Source organism: Hypanus sabinus, chromosome 11 (genome assembly GCF_030144855.1).
Source record: "Hypanus sabinus isolate sHypSab1 chromosome 11, sHypSab1.hap1, whole genome shotgun sequence".
Lineage (NCBI taxonomy): Eukaryota > Metazoa > Chordata > Chondrichthyes > Myliobatiformes > Dasyatidae > Hypanus > Hypanus sabinus.
In genome coordinates this window covers 8,765,608-8,786,084 of record NC_082716.1, presented here as the reverse complement: position 1 = coordinate 8,786,084, position 20,477 = coordinate 8,765,608, and the positions used below count along the sequence as shown (strand labels likewise).

Here is a 20,477-nt window from a genome sequence, read left to right as displayed (position 1 = left end):
AAATGGCCAGTAACATCATGAAGGATCTCCTACCCACCCTGCTTATGGACTCTGTCTCACTCCCATCAGGGAGCAGGCTACATAGCATCCACGCCTGGACCACCAGGCTCAAAAATAGTCACTTTTCCCAAGCAGTAGGGCTAATCAACATCTCACTAACTCACCCTCTACACCCCCAACCACCACTACTTTATAATTTCCTGTACAGACACTTCTGTGCCGAGAGTCACTTTATGGACATACAATCAATCTGCACGTATAGGCTATGTATTCATATTTATTGTTTTTATTATTGTGTTATTTATTGTTTTGTGTTTTTTTTCTGTGCTGCATTGCATCCAGAATAATGAATATTTCATTCTCCTTTACAATTATTTGCTGGAAATAATATTAAATGATATTAAATCTTTATTTATTTATTGGGATACAACTTGGAATAGGCTCTTCTGGCCCTTTGAGTTGTTCCAAACAGCAGTCCCCTGATTAAATCCTAACCTAATCATAGGCCAATTTACAATGACCAATTAAACTACCAACTGGTACATCTTTGGAGTGGGGGCGGAAACCCACGCAGTCACGGGGACAGTGTACATACTCCTTACAGAAAGAGGCAGGAATTGAACCTGGGTCACTGGTAATGTAAAGCTTTGTACTGTGTCGCACTTGAATCTTGAATATCAAGGTACCTTTGTGAAAGATAAGAAATGCTCCAACTGCGAGAGAATATGGTTCTTTGTAAATTTAACAGACTTATTTTCATGCCTAAGTGGCCGTGGGAGGGGGTTACAAGATGTTAACGTTCATTATTTTTTTGTAAGTCATTGCATTAAGTTGGTGAAACATGATTCAAATTGATAGCTTCTTGAGTGTTAAATGTTTCCCAGACACATATTCCTCAATTTTCTCATTTGCTTATTGCTAGTTTAAAGAAAAATCTAATGACTGTTTGCATCCAGATAGAATGTTGTTTAGTGCCTGAGAGCTGGAAATACTGATATTTCTCAGAAGCTCTCTATTGCAGAAAGCAAGCTAAACCCCTGCACACAGCTGTAACCTCAGTCCTGTATGTGTTTGCAAATCAAATTGTATAGATTGTAATTAAATGAATCAGTGATTGGGTGTGAGAGTCTAAAGAAAGACCATAAGCTACAGGAGCAAAAATTGGGCTGAGAATTAGGAACAAGGTCATTTTCCATTGAGCATCCTCCATCATTCCATCATGGCTGATGGTTGCCTCGCAACCCCATTCTCCTGCCTTCTCCCTGTAACTTGATGTCCTCACTAATCAAGAACCTACCAACCTCTGCTTTAAATATATCCAATGACTTGGCTTTTAACAGCCGGCTGTGGCAATGAATTCCACAGATACACCACCCTCTGGCTAATAAAATCCTGCCTCATCCCCATTCTAGGATTTTGAGTCTGTGTCCCTGGTCCTAGACTCCCACACTATAGGGGACATCCTCTTCATTCTTCCAAACTCCAGCGAGTAAAGGTCCAGAGTCATCAAATGTTCCTCATACCTTTCATTACCAGGATCATTTTCATGAACCCCCTGTGGACGCTCTCCGATGCCAGCACGTCCTTTCTTAGATAATCTGCTCACATTACTCCCAGCAACGTTTAACCAATTTCTTATGAAGCCTCAGCCTCTGTTAGAAAAACATTGTTTCTTCTGGCAGGGGAGAGGAAAAAATAGGGAAGAGTGTTGAAAGCAGTAAACGGGTGATGGATGATCCAAGGTAGTTACCAGGAGTGCTGCGCATCCAAGTTCAACATTCAAAGTAAATTTATTGTCAAAGACATATATTTCATTGAGTACAGCCCTGAGATTCACTTTTTTGCGGTAAGTCACAGAAAATACAAAGAAGCACAATGAAAAACTACATACAGGACTGACAATCAGCCCATGTGCAAAAGACAACAAACTGAGCAAATATAAAAAGAAAATAATAATTGCAATAAATATTGAGAATATGAGATGAAGAGTCCTTGAAAGTGAGCCCATAGGTTGTGGGAATGATTCAGTGTTGGGCTGAGTGAAGTTGAGTGAATTTAAGAGCCTGGGTGGTTGAGGGGTAAACTGCAGGTTGAGTGATAATTTACCAGGAGCACTGACTACACAGGGCGCTTAGCTTTGTCAGTGATTCCTCCCAACCGTCTAACAATCTCTTTGACCCCCCCCACCATCAGATAGGAGGTACCTTAGCGCTAGGACGACAACCATTAGGATGAGAAACAGCTTCTTCCCCCGGCTGTGTCCCTGAGACCACCATATCTCATCATGTATGAAGCACCAGTAGCATCATACAGTTTACTTTTTATCTTGTGTCATAAACACAAGATTTAATATTTCAGTAATATTTGTGTAATTTTGTATTTTATATATATTGTTTGATTAAGCATTCTTGTTCATTTAAATAACTACTGGTCATATGTAGAATTACATAAATTGCATACATCATCATGATACCACATGATATGCGCGGACCCCCCTTAAAGTAAACACGGAAATTAGACGCACATTTCAGACTCCCATGTCTTCCTTTGAATTAGTTTAATGTTTTGAAATCACAAAACATAATTTGTGGTAATCTTATTTTATTTTTAATGTGTGTTATATGCACAGTGTTATACATCTTGGTCTGGAGGAATGTTGTTACGTTTGTTGATATATATGTTTACTGTTGAAATGATAATAAATTTGAAGTTGATGTAAGGATGGCCTCTCATACAGAGGATGGCTGAGCTCAAATTTTGACCGTCAGAGTGAACTGTATATGGATGAGAGTGCAGTTGCCTTGGTTATTAAGTTAGCGAATGATAATTTTCTTTAAACTTTGACATGAAAATTTCTGCTGTAGTGGTCAGTGTAGGAAGTCAATTCAGAATGCAATGAGGTCTTGAACAGTTGGACCAGTGGGCTGAAGAAAGGCAGATGGAGTAAGTGTCATCACAAAGAAGGCGCAAGATTGCCTTTACTTTCTGAAAAGTTTGTGTAATAGTTTGTGTAAATTTAGCGTGTCACCAAAAACTTTGACAAACTTCTGTAGATGCACAGTGGAACGTAAGCTAACTGGTTGCATCACGGCCTGGTATGGAAACACCAATGCTCGGGAATGGAAATATCTACAGAAAGTGGTTCATCACAGAAATTCAGTTCACCACAGGAAAAACTTTCCCCATCATTGAATCTGCTTTCAGAGTGCTGCAACAAGAAAACCACACCGTTCACGTTCTCTTCTCACTAACATTGGGCAGAGGGTACAGAAGCCATAGGCCCTATGCCACCTGGCTTTGAACTTGTATGAGATATGAAAATTATTCCAAGTTACAAAAATAGGGCAGAGATGACTAAGTCTAGGGGCCAGATTTTTTCCCAGGGTGGAAGTGGCTATGAGGGGGCATCATTTTAAGGTGATTGGGATATCAGAGGCAAGTTTTTAGACAGAGCGGTGGGAGTGCTGAACGCCCTTCCAGGGGTGATGATAAGGCAGATACATTAGGTGCATTTAAGAAACTCTTAGATAGGTACATGGATGATAGAAAAATGGAGGGCTAGGTAGAAAAGAAGGGTTAAATCGATCTTAGATTGGGCTAAGAGTTTAACGCAGCATCATGGACTAACAGGCTACTTGGCTGTAGTGTTCTATGTTCTATGGTCAAACACAAGCAAATTCGACAACCGTAACTAAGCAACTTAGTCAACATGGACAAGCAGAGCCAAATGGCTTGTTACTGTTCTGTATATCTCTGGATATCTAATTGCCAGCATGGATTGGTCAGGCTGAATGGCTTGTACCATTGCTGTATCACTCTGGCTGATATGTGGATTTATTTTGCAGTGCCAACAACAGTGGAGACGACTGCTCCGGGGGTGACGCGTGCCAAGACCACTGCTGTGACCACAACTACCAGCACTGCTGAGAGAGCTCTGGCCACCACTACCCTGGCAGCAGGCACCAAGGAGGGCGGCCAAGGGGCCAGGCCGGGGCTTCACGGTGTGGGCACAAGGCCGCCCCCGGTGTCCAGTACCTTCCCACTCCCCGAGAGGTTCTGTGAAGTTACGGAAGCCAGGGGCATAGGTTGGCCTCGGAGCCAGAGAGGTACCATGGTGGAACGCCCCTGTCCCAAAGGCACTCGAGGTAAGATGGTCGGTGGGTTATGTGTGTGGGTTAAGGGCTGGGTGGGCAACTCCTCCCCCAACCAGAGATAGCTCTCAACTTGTTACAAGAAAGGTTAAATATTAAAGATTAGTTTTATTTGTCACATATATATCAAAGCATCCAAACATACAGTGAATTGCGTCATTGGCAACAATGACCGTGAGGATAGCGTACACGGCGCAGCTCACAAGTGTTGCTATGCTTCTGGCACCAACATAGCACGCCGTAACTTACTAATCCATACCCGTACATCTTTTGGAATGTGGAAGGGAATTGGAGCACCCGGAGGAAACCCACATGGAAGAGAACAGACAAACTCCTCGCAGGCAGCAGCAAGAATTGAACTCCATTCTTCCAACTGCAAATGCTGTAAACGTCTCACTAACCGCTACGCTACTGCACAAATGATAATGTGGCGGAGACGTCTAAGGGTTGGTCAGCCTGTTCCTTATCCTACATTAGATAGTGCTCAAGTCTTTCCAAGAAAGGGCATCTGTTGACATGGCATCTTCTGGGAGCCCTTCACTCTTGCCAGCTTACACTTCCTGAAGTCCCCTGTCAGTGGGAAGAGGATTCATAATTCAGCAAATGCTGTGTGATACATGGGTGTCTACTGTACGGGATTTAATAAGACATGTCATGGGAATGGTAGTCTTCACTGAAAGCTTCTAATGTGGGGTTTTGCATTTCTGTGGTAAGCATAAAGATAGAGATGTTTTTCTAAAGAGGGTGGGAATTCAGAAATCTGCGGTGCAAAGGTACTTTGGGGACCTAGTGCAGGATTTCCTAAAGGTATTTTTTAGGCTGAGTTGGTGGTGAGCAAGGCAAATGCAATGTTAGCATTCATTTTGGGGTGACTAGAATACTAAAGCAAGGATGACATGCTGAGGCATTGGTCGGGCGACATTTGAAATTTTATGAGTAGCTTTGGGCCCAGTATCTTGGAAAGATGTCCTGGCATTGGAAAGGGACCAGAGGAGGTTCAGAAGAATGGCCCTGGGAGTGAGAGGGTTAATGTATAAGGAGTGTTGGATGTCTTTGGGCTTGTACTTGCTGCATTTCAGAAGGATAAGGGGAGAATCTCATTGAATCAAATTTCAACAGTTAACAAATTTGACATCACATGCCGATGATAATAAACCGGATTCTGATTCTGATTCAGATTCGGCATACATTTCAATGCAAAACATATCATAGGAAAGGCAGATAATAGTGCTGAAGGTGAGGTAGCTGGCTTACAAACAGAGGCAATGAGTAGCGAGGAGAGGTTGTTGATAGGGCAATATTGCAGTCAGCATGATCAGTTATAATCTAAAAAGTGGATAAAATCAAAAAGGGTGAATACAGGAATGAAGGTGTTTTATTTAAATGCCCTGAGAAATGTTGTCTCATTTTTACTGTGTACGATACCAGCAGTTATGGTCGAAATGACAATAAAAAGTGACTTGACTTGACTCGGTATTTGTAATAAGGTAGATGAACTTGAGGCACATTTGTAGATGGGCAAATGTTGTAGGCATCATTGAATCATGGCTGAAAAAAGATTACAGCTGGGAGCTTAATGTCCAAGGATACATATTGTATCAAAAGGACAGGCAGGAAGGCAGAGAGGGCAGTGTAGCTCTTTTGGTAAAAACTGAAATCAGATCATTAAAAAGACATGACATAGGGAGGGTCAGAAGGTGTTGAATCATTGTTGATAGAGCTAAGGAACTGCAAGGTTAAAAAGATGCAGATAGGGACTCCCAAACAGTAGTAAGGATGTGGCCAACAAATTACAACAGGAAATAGAAGATGTATGCCAGAAGGGCAGTGTTACAATCTTTAATTTGCAAATAGATTGGGAAAAAAATAATCAGGTTGATGCTGGATTACAGAATGAAAAATTTCTAGAGTGCCTTCAAGATGGCTTTTTAGAACTGCTCATGGTTGAGCCCGGTACAGGATCAGCAATTCTGGATTGGGTGTTGTGCAAAAAACTAGAATGGATTTGAGATCCTAAGATAAAAGGAAACCAAGGGGAAGTGATCATAATATGATCAAATTCACCCTGGAATTTGAAAAGGAGAAGCTAAAGTCAGATGTATCAGTTTTATAGTGCAGTAAAGGGAATTACAGAAACCTGAGAGAGGAGCTGGCCAGAATTGATTGGAAAAAACACGGATAGGGATGATGGTAGAGCAGAAATGGCTGGAATTTCTGGAAGCAATACAGAAGGCACAGGATATGTATGTCCCAAAGAGGAAAGAGTATTCTAAAGGAAAGATACACAACCATGTCTAACAAGAGAAGACAAAGCCAACATTAAAGCCAAAGAGAGGGCATATAGAGCAACATTTAGTGGGAAGTTAGAGGATTGGAAATCTTTCAAAAATCAACAGAAGGCAACTGGGTAAAAATGGAATACGAAAGTAAGCTGGCCAATAAGAAAGAAATTAGAAAAGCTAAAAGAAGATACATGGTTGCTTTGGCAAGTAAGGTAAAAATAAATCCAAAGGGTTTCTACAGTTATATTAATAGCAGAAGGATAGTGAGAGATAAAATTGGTCCCTTAGAGAATCAGAGCGGGCAGCTATGTGTGGAGCCAAAAGAGATGGGGGAGATTTTGAACAATTTATTTTCTTCGGTATTCTCTAAGGAGAAGGATATTGAATTGTGTAAGGTAAGGGAAACAAGTAAGGAAGTTATGGAAACTACAACGATTAAAGAGGAGGAAATGCTGGCGCTTTTAAGGAATATAAAAGTGGATAAATCTCCGGGTCCTGACAGGATATTCTCTAGGACCTTGAGGGAAGTTACTATAGAAATAGCAGGGGCTCTGACAAAAATATTTCAAATGTCATTAGAAATAGGGATGGTGCCGGAGGATTGGCGTATTGCTCATGTGGTTCCATTGTTTAAAATGGGTTCTAAGAGTAAACCTAGCAATTATAGGTCTGTCAGTTTGATGTCAGTGGCAGGTAAATTAATGGAAAGTACTCTTAGAGATGGTATATATAATCATCTGGATAGACAGGGTCTGATTAGGAACAGTCAACATGGATTTGTGTGTGGAAGGTTGTGTTTGACAAATCTTATTGAATTTTTTGAAGAGGTTACGAGGAAAGTTGACGAGGGTAAAGCAGTGGATGTTGTCTATATGGACTTCAGTAAGGCCTTTGACAAGGTTCCGCACAGAAGGTTAATTAGGAAGGTTCAATCGTTAGGTATTAATATTGAAGTAGTAAAATGGATTCAACAGTGGCTGGATGAGAGATGCCAGAGAGTAGTGGTGGATAACTGTTTGTCAGGTTGGAGGCTGGTGACTAGTGGTGTGCCTCAGGGATCTGTACTGGGTCCAATGTTGTTTCTCATATACATTAATGATCTGGATGATGGGCTGGTAAATTGGATTAATAAGTATGCAGATCATACTAAGGTAGGTGGTGTTGTGGAAGTAGGTTTTCAAAAGTTGCAGAGATTTAGGCCAGTTAGAAGAGTGGGCTGAATGATGGCAGATGGAGTTTAATGCTGATAAGTGTGAGGTGCTACATTTTGGTAGGAATAATCAAAATAGGACTTACTTGGTAAATAGTAGGGCATTGAAGAATGCATTATTCCTAGGAATAATGGTGCATAGTTCCCTGAAGGTGGAATCTCATGTGGATAGGGTGGTGAAGAAAGCTTTTGGTATGCTGGCCTTTATAAATCAGAGCATTGAGTATAGGAGTTGGGATGTAAAGTTAAATTTGTACAAGGCATTGGTAAGGCCAAATTTGGAGTATTGTGTACAGTTCTGGTCACCGAATTATAGGAAAGATGTCAACAAAATAGAGAGAGTACAGAGGAGATTTACTAGAATGTTACCAGGGTTTCAGCACCTAAGTTACAGAGAAAGGTTGAACAAGTTAGATCTTTATTCTTTGGAGCGTAGAAGGTTGAGGGGGGACTTGATAAAGGTATTTAAACAGAAAGACAGACATACTTTATTGATCCCGAGGGAAATTGGGTTTCATTACAGTCGCACCAACCAAGAATACTGTAGAAATATAGCAATATAAAACCATAAATAATTAAATAATGATAAGTAAATTATGTCAAGTGGAAATAAGTCCAGGACCAGCCTATTGGCTCAGGGTGTCTGACACTCCAAGGGAGGAGTTGTAAAGTTTGATGGCCACAGGCAGAAATGACTTTATGAAAATTATGAGGGGGATTGAGAGAGTTGACGTCGATAGGCTTTTTCCATTGAGAGTAGGGGGGATTCAAACAAGAGGACATGATTTGAGAGTTAGGGGGCAAAAGTATAAGGATAACACAAGGGAGAATTTCTTTACTCAGAGAGTGGTAGCTGTGTAGAACGAGCTTCCAGTAGAAGTGGTAGAGACAGGTTCGGTATTGTCATTTAAAGTAAAATTGGATAGGTATATGGACAGGAAAGGAATGGAGGGTTATGGGCTGAGTGCAGGTCGGTGGGATTAGGTGAGAGTAAGTGTTCAGCACGGACTAGAAGGGCCAAGATGGCCTGTTTCCGTGCTGTAATTGTTATATGGTTAATAATATTAAAGAGGATACCAAAGGTTTCTTCAGATACATAAAGTGTAAAAGAGAGGTGACAGCAGATATCAGACTGCTGGAAAACAATGCTGGAGAGTTAGTAATATGGGGGGGGGGGGTACAATGGATTGGCAGACTAGCTGAATATGTAGTTTGCGTCAGTCTTCACTGTGGAAGACACTGGCAGCAGAGTGGAAGTTCCAGGTCATGAAGTGTGTGAAGTTACCATAACAAGACAGAATGTTCTTGGGAAACTGAAAGATCAGAAGTTAAATAAGTCAACTGGACTCGATAGTGTACAAATCTGGTTTCAGAAAGAAGTGGCTGAAGAGATTGTGGAGGCATTAGTAATGATCTTTCGAGAATCACTAGGTTCTGGAATGATTCTGGAGGACTGGAAAATTGCAAATGTAACTCCACTCTTCAAGAGGGAAAAGAGAAAGAAGAAAGGAACCTTTTTATAGACACTGTGAAAGCAAGGATGTGATTATTAAGGATGAAGTCTCAACTTACTTGGAGGCACATGATAAAATCAGCCATAGTCAGCATGGTTTCTTCAAGGGAAAATCTTGCTGACAAATCTGTTGGAATTCTTCAAAAACATAATTTCCACAGGATAGACAAAGGAGAATCAGTTGAGATTATGTGCGTGGATTTTCAGAAGGACTTTGACAAGATGCTACACCAGGCTGCTTAACAAGCTACAAGCCCATGGTGTTACAGGAAAGATTCTAGTATGGATAAAGCGGTGACTGATTGGCAGGAGGCAAAGAGTGGGCATAAAGAGAGCCTTTTCTGACTGACTGCCAGTGATAAGTGGTGTTCCACAGGGGTCTCTGTTGGGACTGATCCATTTTACGTTATACGTCAATGATTTGGATAATGGAATTGATGGCTTTGTTGCAAAGTTTGCAGAGGATATGAAGACAGGTGGAGGGGCAAGTAGTTTTGAGGAATTAGAGAGGCTACAGAAGGACTTAGATTAGGAGAATGGGCAAAGAAGTGGTAGATGGTCATGCAATTTGGTACAAGAAATTAAAGGGTTGACTATTTTCTAAATGGAGAGAAAATGCAAAAACTGACGTGCAAAGGGACTTGGGAGTCTTCATGCAGGATTCCGTGGAGGTTAATTTGCAGGTTGAGTCTATGGTGAGGAAAGCAAATACAATGTTAGCATTCATTTCAAGAGGACAAGAATATACAGTGCCTATCAAAAGTATTCACCCCACCCCCGGGAAGTTTTCATGTTTTTTGTTATTTTACGACATTGAATCACAGTGGATTTAATATGGCTTTTTTGACACAGATCAACAGAAAAGACTCTTCTGTGTCAAAGTGAAAACAGATCCCTACAAGGTGATCCAAATTAATTACAGATATAAAACACAAAATAAATGATTGCATAAGTATTCAGCCCCTTTAATATGACACACCAGATCATCACTGGTGCAGCCAGTTGGTTTTAGAAGTGACATGATTAGTTAAATGGAGATCTGTTTTTGTAGACCTGTGTGCAGTCAAGGTGTTTCAATTGATTGTAGTAAAAATTGAAAGTCCAACTGCTGGTGGGTCAGTATCCTGGCAAAAAATACACCATGAAGTTAAAAGAATGCTCCAAGCAACTTCATGAAAGGGTTATTGAAAAGGACGAGTCAGGAGATGGATGCAAAGAAATTTCCAAGTCACTGAATATCCCTTGGAGTACAGTTAAGTCAATCTAGAGACCTATGACAACTCCAGAGGAGTTACAAGCTTCAGTGGCTAAGATGAGAGAGACTGTGCATACAACAGCTGTTGTCCGGGTGCTTCACCAGTTGCAGATTTATGGGAGAGTGGCAAAGAGAAAGACACTTTTGAAAAAGAAACTCACATGAAATCTGGGCTAGAGTTTCCCAGAAGACATTTGGGAGACTGAAGTCAGCTGAAAGAAGGTTCTATGGTCTGATGAAACCAAAATTGAGCTTTTTGGCTATCAGACTAAGTACTGTGTTTGGCATACCATAGAAAGGGTGCAGAAGAGATTTACAAGGATGTTGCCTGGATTGGGGAGCATGCCTTATGAGAATAGGTTGAGTGAACTCAGCCTTTTCTCCTTGGAGCGACGGAGGATGAGAGGTGACTTGATAGAGGTGTACAAGATAATGAGAGGCATTGATCGTGTGGATTAGTCAGAGGCTTTTCCCCAGGGCTGAAATGGTTAGCATGAGAGGGCATAGTTTTAAAGTGTTCGGAGGTAGGTACAGAGGAGATGTCAGGGGTAAGTTTTTTTTTATTAACGCAAACAGTGGTGAGTGCGTGGAATCGGCTGCCGGCGACAGTGGTGGGGTCTTTTAAGAGACTCTTGGATGGCTATGTGGAGCATAGAATAGAATAGAGGTAAAGCCCAGGTAGTTCTAAGGTAGGTACATGTTCGACACAACTTTGTGGGCCGAGGGGCCTGTATTGTGCTGCATGTTTTCCATGTCCTTTGTTCTGTGTTCTATCATCATAAACACATCATCCCTGCCATGAAACATGGTGGTGGTTGCATCATGCTGTGGGGATGCTTCACTGCAGCAGGCCCTGGAAGGCTTGTGAAGGCAGAGGGTAAAATCAGTGCAGCAAGATACAGGGAAATCCTGAAGGAAAACCTGATGCAGTCTGCAAGAGAATTGCAACTTGGGAGAAAATTTGTTTTTCAGCAAGAAAATGACCCCAGTCATAAAGTCAAAGCTTAATAAAAACAACAACGTCCTGGAGTGGTCAACAACGTCAGAGACCAAACCTGAATCCAACTGAGAATTTGTGGCTGGATTTAAGAAAGGTTCACGATCCCCATGCAATCTGACAGACCTTGAGCAGTTTTGTAAAGAAGAACGGGGAAAAATTGCAGTATCCAGATGTGCAAAGCTGATAGAGACTTATCTACACAGACTCAAAGCTGTAATTGCAGCTGAAGGTTCATTTAATAAATGTTGACTTGAAGGAGGTTAATACTTGTGCAATGAATTTTGTGTTTTATATTTGTAATTAATTTAGATCACTTTGTACAGATCTGTTTTCACTTTGACATGAAAGAGTCATTTTCTGTGGATCAGTATCAAAAAGCTAAATTAAATCCACTGTGATTAATTGTTGTAAAACAATAAAACACAAAAACTTACAAGGAGAGTGAATACTCTTTATTGGCACTGTGAAAGCAAGGATGTGACGTTGAGACTTTATAAAGCACTGGTGAGTCCTCACTTGAAGTATTTTGAACAGTTTTAGGCAACTTATCTTTGAAAGGTTGTGCTGAAACTGGAGAGGGTTTAAAGGAGGTTCACCAAATGATTCCAAGATAGAATAGCTTGTCATATGACAATCACAGCACGGAAACAGGCCATCTCGGCCCTCCTAGTCCGTGCCGAACTCTTAATCTCACCTAGTCCCACCTACCCGCACTCAGCCCATAACCCTCCACTCCTTTCCTGTCCATATACCTATCCAATTTTACCTTAAATGACACAACTGAACTGGCCTCTACTACTTCTACAGGAAGCTCATTCCACACAGCTATCACTCTCTGAGTAAAGAAATACCCCCTCGTGTTTCACTTAAACTTCTGCCCCCTAACTCTCAAATCATGTCCTCTCGTTTGAATCTCCCCTACTCTCAATGGAAACAGCCTATTCACGTCAACTCTATCTATCCCTCTCAAAATTTTAAATACCTCGATCAAATCCTCCCTCAACCTTCTACGCTCCAATGAATAGAGACCTAACTTGTTCAACCTTTCTCTGTAACTTAAGTGCTGAAACCCAGGTAACATCCTAGTAAATCGTCTCTGCACTCTCTCTAATTTATTGATATCTTTCCTATAATTCGGTGACCAGAACTGCACACAATATTCCAAATTTGGCCTTACCAATGCCTTGTACAATTTTAACATTACATCCCAACTTCTGTACTCAATGCTTTGATTTATAAAGGCCAGCGTTCCAAAAGCCTTCTTCACCACCCTATCTACATGAGAATCCACCTTCAGGGAACTATGCACTCTTATTCCTAGATCTCTCTGTTCCTCTGCATTCCTCAATGCCCTACCATTTACCCTGTATGTTCTATTTGCATTATTCCTGCTAAAATGTAGAACCTCACACTTCTCAGCATTAAACTCCATCTGCCAACGTTCAGCCCATTCTTCTAACCGGCATAAATCTCCCTGCAAGCTTTGAAAACCCACGTCATTATCCACAACACCTCCTACCTTAGTATCATCGGCATACTTACTAATTCAATTTACCACCCCATCATCCAGATCATTTATGTATATTACAAACAACGTTGGGCCCAAAACAGATCCCTGAGGCACCCCGCTAGTCACCGGCCTCCATCTCGATAAACAATTATCCACCACTACTCTCTGGTATCTCCCATCTAGCCACTGTTGAATCCATTTTATTACTCCAGCATTAATACCTAACGACTGAACCTTCTTAACTAACCTTCCATGTGGAACTTTGTCAAAGGCTTTGCTGAAGTCCATATAGACTACATCCACTGCCTTACCCTCGTCAACATTCCTCGTAACTTCTTCAAAAAAGAGCACATGCTGACTGTGGGCTTGTATTAACTGGAATTCAGAAGAAACCATTGAAACCAATCAAATTATAAAAGGCCTTGATAGAGTGGATGTGGAGAGGATGCTTCCTATTGTGGAATAGTCCAAGACCAGAGGATACAGCTTCAGAATAGAGGAACGTCCTTTTAGAACGGAGACAAGGAGGAATTTCTTTAGCCTGAGAGTGGTTAATCTGTGGAATTCTTTGCCACAGGCAGCTGTGCAGGCCACACCTTTATGTCTATTTAAGGCAGAGGGTGATAGATTCCTGACTGGTCAGGAACATGAAGGGATATTGGGGAGAAGGCAGGGAATTGTGACTGAGAGGAAAAATGGATCAGCCATGAAAGAAATGGCCGAGCAGATTCGCTGGGCCCAATGGCCTAATTCTGCTCATATCTTATAGTCTTCTTTGCCTCTCAGCATAATCTCCTCACTTGTCCCTGTTGTGATATCCTCTCCTTCCCCGGCCTCATCTCTCTCTGAACTAATGACTGCCATTACTTTTGAAATCAGCAAAGGATCTGTCTGAATCTGTCTCATCCCACCCTGAGCAGAGTCCTTACAAACCACTTTGAACACATTTACAAGGAGCGCTGCCACAAGAAAGCAGCATCCATCAATGAGAACCCCCCCACCATCCAGGCCTTGCTCTCTTCTCAGTACTACCATCAGGAAGGAGGTACAGAAGCCTTGGGTCCCACATCACCAGGTTCAGGAACAGTTATTACCTGCAACCATCAGGCTCCTGAACCAGTGTAATAACATCACTCACCTCAACTCTGAACTGGTTCCACCACCTATAGGCCCACTCTCAAGGACTCTACAGCTCATATTTTCAGTATTATTTATTTGTTTTTTTTAAATTATTTGCACAACTTGGCCTCTTTTGTTGTCAGTCTTTGCTATTTATAATTTCTATAAATTCTATTGTATTTCTTTATTTTCTTGTAATTGCAAGAAAATGAATCTCAGAGCAGTATATGATGATGTATACATACTTTGATATTAAATTTACTGTGAACTTTGAAACACCTCGTTCCTTCAGCACGTATATTGGACAGGCTCTCTGTGCCTTTTAATCCTCCTTTGCGCCCTGCAGGAACCAGAAATTCTTGGCACTTGATGCATCTTGTGCCATCAGCCCCACTGTGAAGGGTTTCGTGGTGGAGCTGAAACCATATGCAGCACTGACACCACTTATTGAAAAGCTCAGAGTATGTCTGACTCCCGCACTGGAGTTAATTGGATCTATCTCCTAATAATCAGCTAAATTGGCATTTTAGTTCCCCAAAGGGTAATCGTTATAAACTGTGTTTAGGTACAACTGGGAGAGCCTGTGATATTAAGCATGCTATGAAATGCACTGTTGGTCACTGGTGCTGTCTATTAGCATCTAATACTGGATTAACACAGCTGCTAATTTATGACACATATTGGATTGGTTCTCAATTCATTGTTCTTGCTTGTTCCCTGTACTTCTTGGAACAAAGGATGGTGAATCACTGGAATATTCTTTCCTAGAGGCTTGTAGAGGCCAAAATCAAAGAACTACAGCATAGAAACAGGCCCTTTGGCCCATCTAGTCCATGCTAATCTATTATTCTGCCGGATCTCATCAACCCGCACCAACATCACAACCCTCCATACACTTCCCGTCCTTCTACTTTCATAATTTGACTTTCCAGATTAAATTCTATCTGCCATCCCCAACCCCCATATCTACAACTGATATCCACTCTTAACAAGTTCCCCACTGTCCACAACTCCACCAATTGTTGTGAGACCTGCAGAATTTCTATCCCACCCATTCACATCTCTCTACCACCCCTTTCTCTTTCACCCTCTTCCTTTTGTCTTTCTCACTCACTCACATTCTCTCCCTCACCTCTTACCCTCCCTGTTTGTCTTTGCTTAGCCCCTTCTTTCTCAATCGGTCTCCCTCCCATTTGTCTCTCCCTATTCCCCCCCGTCTCTCCCCATCCACTCCATCCCTCAACCTCAGACTTTGCATTTGAGACTCATATTCCAGGACTAGAAGAAAGCCAGAAACTGGAATCTTGGGATTTCCAAGCAATCAAGTGCCAGATAATTGGAGTTTCACCGTGCCTCCCGAACTTGCCAACACAACAACAACCACTCCAAAGCCAAAATAACTAATTGCTTTCTCACAGCGCAGGGCGGCTGCGGGAGGTGTGATAAATGAGAGGCTGGAGTTTCAGTGATGCTCAGGAGCAAGCATCTCCAACACCTCCCTCCACCACTCCATTCGCCCTCCATGACACATCAGTCCCCGCACTTCCAAGCTCATTAGCAGGAGGCTTAAAAAAAATTCATACAGTTCACTTCTCACTGCTACCTTCAGAGAGGAAGCGCAGGAGCCTCAAGACTCACAGCCAGTGTTTTAGAAACAGCTCCCTTCCCTCCACCATCAGATTTCAGAACAGACCATGAACACCATCTCACTATTCCCTTTTGCGGTATCTGTCCGTCTGTCAATCCATCTATGTATCTATCTATTTATTGAAACTTGTAGTGATATTTATATCTCACTCTGTACTGCTGCCACAAAACAGCAAATTTCTTCACATATGTCAGTGATAATAAATGGATTCTGATTCACATCACGAAAAATCACAACTTTTGCTGCAAAGAGAAATCTGGAAGGAGCACCTCTTGGAAGACTAAATTAACTCCTCCCTTGTTGATTCTGTTTTTGCTGTCTTTGTCACAATACTGATTTTGGGCAGCAAGGTAGTGCAGCAGTTAGTGTAACGTTATTACAGCACCAGCGACCCAGGGCTCAGAACACACTGCCTCCAGTAGTGAGTTTATACCCTTCTCCCCATAACTGTATGGGTTTCCAAAGATGTAGGGGCTTGGTTAGTAAGCGGTGGGCATGCTGTGTTGGCACTGGAAGCATGGTGGCAACGACCCGGGTTCAATTCCTGCAACCGTCTGTAAAGTGTTTGTATGCTCTTCCCAAGAGCACCTGGGTTTCCGACATTCCAGAGACTTACGGGTTAGTAATTTAATTGGTCATATAGGTGTAATTAGCAAGGGTTCTTTTGGCCGGATCTCTGAATGGGGCGCTGCTGTAACGTAGCTGTTAGCGTGACACCATTGTAGCTCAGGGCATCAGAGTCCTAAGTTCAGTTCCGGCGCCCCAAGTGAGGAATTTGTAAGTTCTCGTTGTGAACCCCGTGGGTTTCCTCCAGATACTCCAGTTCACTCCCCCGGTTCAGAGACGGACTCGTTAGTAGGTTAATTGGTCATTGTAAATTGACCTGTGAGTAGACAACAGTTAAATCGGGCGGTTGCTGGACCAGCAGAGCCTGTTCCATGCTGTTATTGCTGGAGTGAGTGAGGCTTCTGTGGGTCAGGGTCAACTGTGGATGTTGCATCCTGGCTGTCTAGATACACAAGCCTCGGCAGTACAATATGGAGACCAAGCTGTTGCCCATCTAGCAAGCTCCCCCTCTCCGTACATCTGATGAAGCTAAAGGAACGGCAGCGTGACATTTTGTCACCAGCAGTATCGCAGGAGTTGCCAGTCAGAGTTGGATTGCCTCAGGGACTTCAGCTCCTGATTTTTCCCCCTCAGGGTTAACTCCCGAAGCCTTCCCCATGAGTGTAGCAGTGGATTAGAGATCCGAGTTTTCCTTCTCCCAGGTAAGTTGCCAACCATCACTAATGAGCCCCATCTGCCTGACGTGACTGGTTTTAAGGTGCCAGTAACCCACCTTTGCCTCTCTTCTTGTCAGTTCTGGCAGACTTAGTAGCTCAGCCACATGTGAAGGTCAGGAGCTGGGCTTGGATGTCCGAGGCTATTTGAGACGCATACCATTTAATAGGTAGTCAGAGCCTGCCACCATTACCACCCACAGCTATGACAACCTTAAACAGCCACCGTATCTCTAACTAAATCAATCAATGTATGATGCCAGTTAACAGATGTATTATGGAATCTCAGAGAAATGCAGTTCAGAAACAGGTCCATAACCCTATTCATCCCTGCCACCCAGTTTGCCAATGTACACCAATCCCATTTACCAGCATTCGGCCGACAGCCTTCCACGCCTTGTTGTCTCAAGTGTCGACCATTTGTTTTTGGGTAATTGGTTCATTATTGTCACACGTACAGTGAAAAGTTTTGTGTTTTGCATGCCGTCCGTAGAGATGACCATCAAACGTAGGAGCAAAATTAGGCCATTCAGCCCATCAAGCCCGCTCCGCCATTCCATCATGGCTGATATATTATCCATCTCAACCCCATTTTCCTGCCTTCTCCCTGTAACCTTTTATGCCCTGACTAATCAAGAAATTTTCAACCTCCGCTTTAAATATAGCCAATGACTTGGCCTCCACAGCTATTTGTGGCAATGAATTTTACAAGTTGTACAAAGAAATTTCTCCTGGTCTCTGTTCAAAAGTGAAGTCCTTGTATTCTGAGGCTGTGCCTTCCGGTCAGAGGTTGTCGTCACTATAGGAAACATCTTTAATGTGTCCTCTCCGTCTAGAACTTTCAATATTCAATAGGATTCAGCGAGATCCCCCCCCCCCCATGCTTCTAACCTCCAGCGAGTACAGAGCCATCAAACACTCCTCAAATGTTAACCCTTTCATACCATGAAGTTTAATTATCATTCAACTATTAATGAATACCCATGAAAATAGCCAAATATGACAGAGTTCCTCCAGGGCCAAGGTGCTAAACATATTACCAACAGTCAATACACAGCACAAGGCAGATTTAGCACATATAGGATAACCAATAAACATACAGTCATGTAAATTAAAAAAATATAGCCCAAATCCCTGACTGACACGTCCTGTAAATCGATGGTGCTAAGGTTTTATCAGCAAGAACAAGCACAATCCATCTTGTCATTCTATCAATCAAGCACTGGAGGGCAGCACTGGCGGGAGGGCTCAGCCCCTAACCCAGCATGGATGCTGTGCTACACCACCTCTGGCCTCTCCTCTCCCGGACTGCTGCAACAGGCAAGCCCACGGCTTGAGGTCTAGTCATCGCTACAACTGAGGTCATGCAGCTTCCCAACCGTCTGTCTTTCCAGTAGACGAGGGAAATGGACTTGCAGTATATTACTTTACCAAAGTTCAGCAGGGTCTTTGCGATGGCTAGAGAAACATCCAAGACAATCACTTGCTGTCAAGCTGCACACTGCCCCTGCGCGCAGACCCCGATGACTCCCTGTAGCAGCTTGTGACACGATCTGTACCAGGCCCTGCTTCAATGCCAACCTGCAGCTTACTGATGGGGTAGGTCTGCAGTTCTTGAGGTTTTTCATGTCCAGCACTGACTTGTGATCATTAAAAGGAAGTTTCAAAAAAGATAAAAACACCCTTGATTAGCACCTGAGAGATTGCTGTGGAACTGAACCCCGATCATGATCTCTGGGACTGTAAAGCATGATGCTGACCATTATAGTACTGTACTAATCAAGATCACCAATGGCCAGGATTGAACCTGGGTCACTGGAGTTGGGCCCCCAGTACGTTAAGGAGGAAGATTAATTTGGAAAGAAGTCATGGGCAATCAAAATGGCTGAGCCACAGTACATGCACTGCTTTTTATTGTTCTTGTAAGCACATGGGTGCTAGGGTGGCATAGTGGTTGGCATGGCATAATTACAGCTCATGACCTCGGATTTGGAGTTCAATTCCAGTGCCCTCTGTTAAGTACCTTCCTTCCCAAGTGCTCCAGTATCCTCTCACAGTCCAAAGATGCACTGGTAAGTAGGTCAGTTGATCATTGTAAATTGGCCTGTGATTAGGTAGGGTTAAACTGATGGGTTGCTGGATGTTGTGGCTCATTGAGCTAGAAGGACTTGTCCCACACTGTATATTTCTAAATAAAATAAATGGCAAGTTGTAAACGCAAGAGGCACTGCAGATGCTGGAGATCTAGAGCAACGCACACAATATACTGGAGGAGTTCAGCAGGTCAGGCGTCATCTATGAACAGGAAAGAACAGGACTTTTTGGGCTGCGACCCTGTATCAGGAAGAACAAAGAAGTCAGAATAAGGAAGTGTGGAGGGTGCTGTTGAAGGGGAGGAAGAAGTACATGGTGGTAGGTGATGGGTGAAACCGGCAGGGGGGAGGAGTGAAGTAAGAGTGGGAAGTTGACTGGTGGAAGAGATGAAGGGCTGGAGAAGGGGGAATCTGATGGGACAGAAGACCATGAAAGAAGGGGAAGAGGGGGAAGTTGTCTAAGAGTTTTCTTAATTCATCTTTTACAGGCACAGCCACTTACCTCTGTGTAATCACCACTGGCACGTGGAACCCAAAGGGTCCGGACTTGAGCAACTGTACCTCGCACTGGGTGAACCAAGTGGCTCAGAAGGTTTGTTGTGAGTTCCTGCCATGTCTAAATGCCAGCCAGCACTAATGTGCTGAGGATTGAGGCTTAAAGTGATCTTTAAGTGTTTTACAGTTGGGTGAGTGAATCATAATCAGAGTCAGGTTTAATATCACTGACATACAGCACCACAAGATGCGAGAGCTGATTTAGACAATTTGGCCCAGCAAGTCTGCTCCACTATTTCATCACGGCTGATCCATTTTCCCTCTCAGCCCCAATCTCCTGCCTTCTCCCCATATCCGTCCATGCCCTGAATAATCAAAAATCTATCAACTTCTGCCTTAAATATACCCAATGATTTGACAATGAATTCCACAGATTCACCACTGTCTGACTAAAGAAGTTCGTCCATTCTAAAAGGACACCCCTCTATTCTCAGGCTGTCCTCTCTGGTCCTAGACTCCCCCATCATAGGAAACATCCTCTCCACATCCACTCTATCTGTGTCCTCTGGTCCTAGACTTCCCCCACTATAGGAAACATCCTCTCCACATGTTGTGAAATCTGTTGTTTAGTGGCAGCAGTACAGAGCAATATATAAACATACACATAATTAAGAGATACATTCATTACTTTTCTACAAAGAAAGATTAGCTTTATTTGCCACATGGGCATCGAAACATTCAGAAACATGCAGAGAAATGCATCGCTCGCCAGCAGCGAACCATCTGACTGGCCTATCAGAGCTCTCTTTGGGAGCTAGTTGACTTGATCAGCATTTCTGTTCTGGCTATTGTTCACGATTGCACTTAATTAAAAAAAATCAAATCAGCAAAGATTGTGCTGAGCAGCCTGCAAGTATAGCC

At 42.7% G+C, this 20,477-nt stretch overlaps 1 protein-coding gene across 14 annotated transcripts in view; it reads left to right on the top strand.

Annotated features, from left to right (window-relative positions):
* Positions 1-20,477, top strand: part of adgrl2a (adhesion G protein-coupled receptor L2a) — an 840,245-nt gene that overhangs the window by 722,201 nt on the left and 97,567 nt on the right. For all 14 annotated transcript variants that reach the window (XM_059983762.1, XM_059983755.1, XM_059983763.1 and 11 more), the window contains 2 exons: positions 3,846-4,145; positions 19,550-19,653. In XM_059983762.1, coding sequence (XP_059839745.1) covers positions 3,846-4,145; positions 19,550-19,653 — 404 coding nt within the window. The remainder of the gene's footprint in view (positions 1-3,845; positions 4,146-19,549; positions 19,654-20,477) is intronic.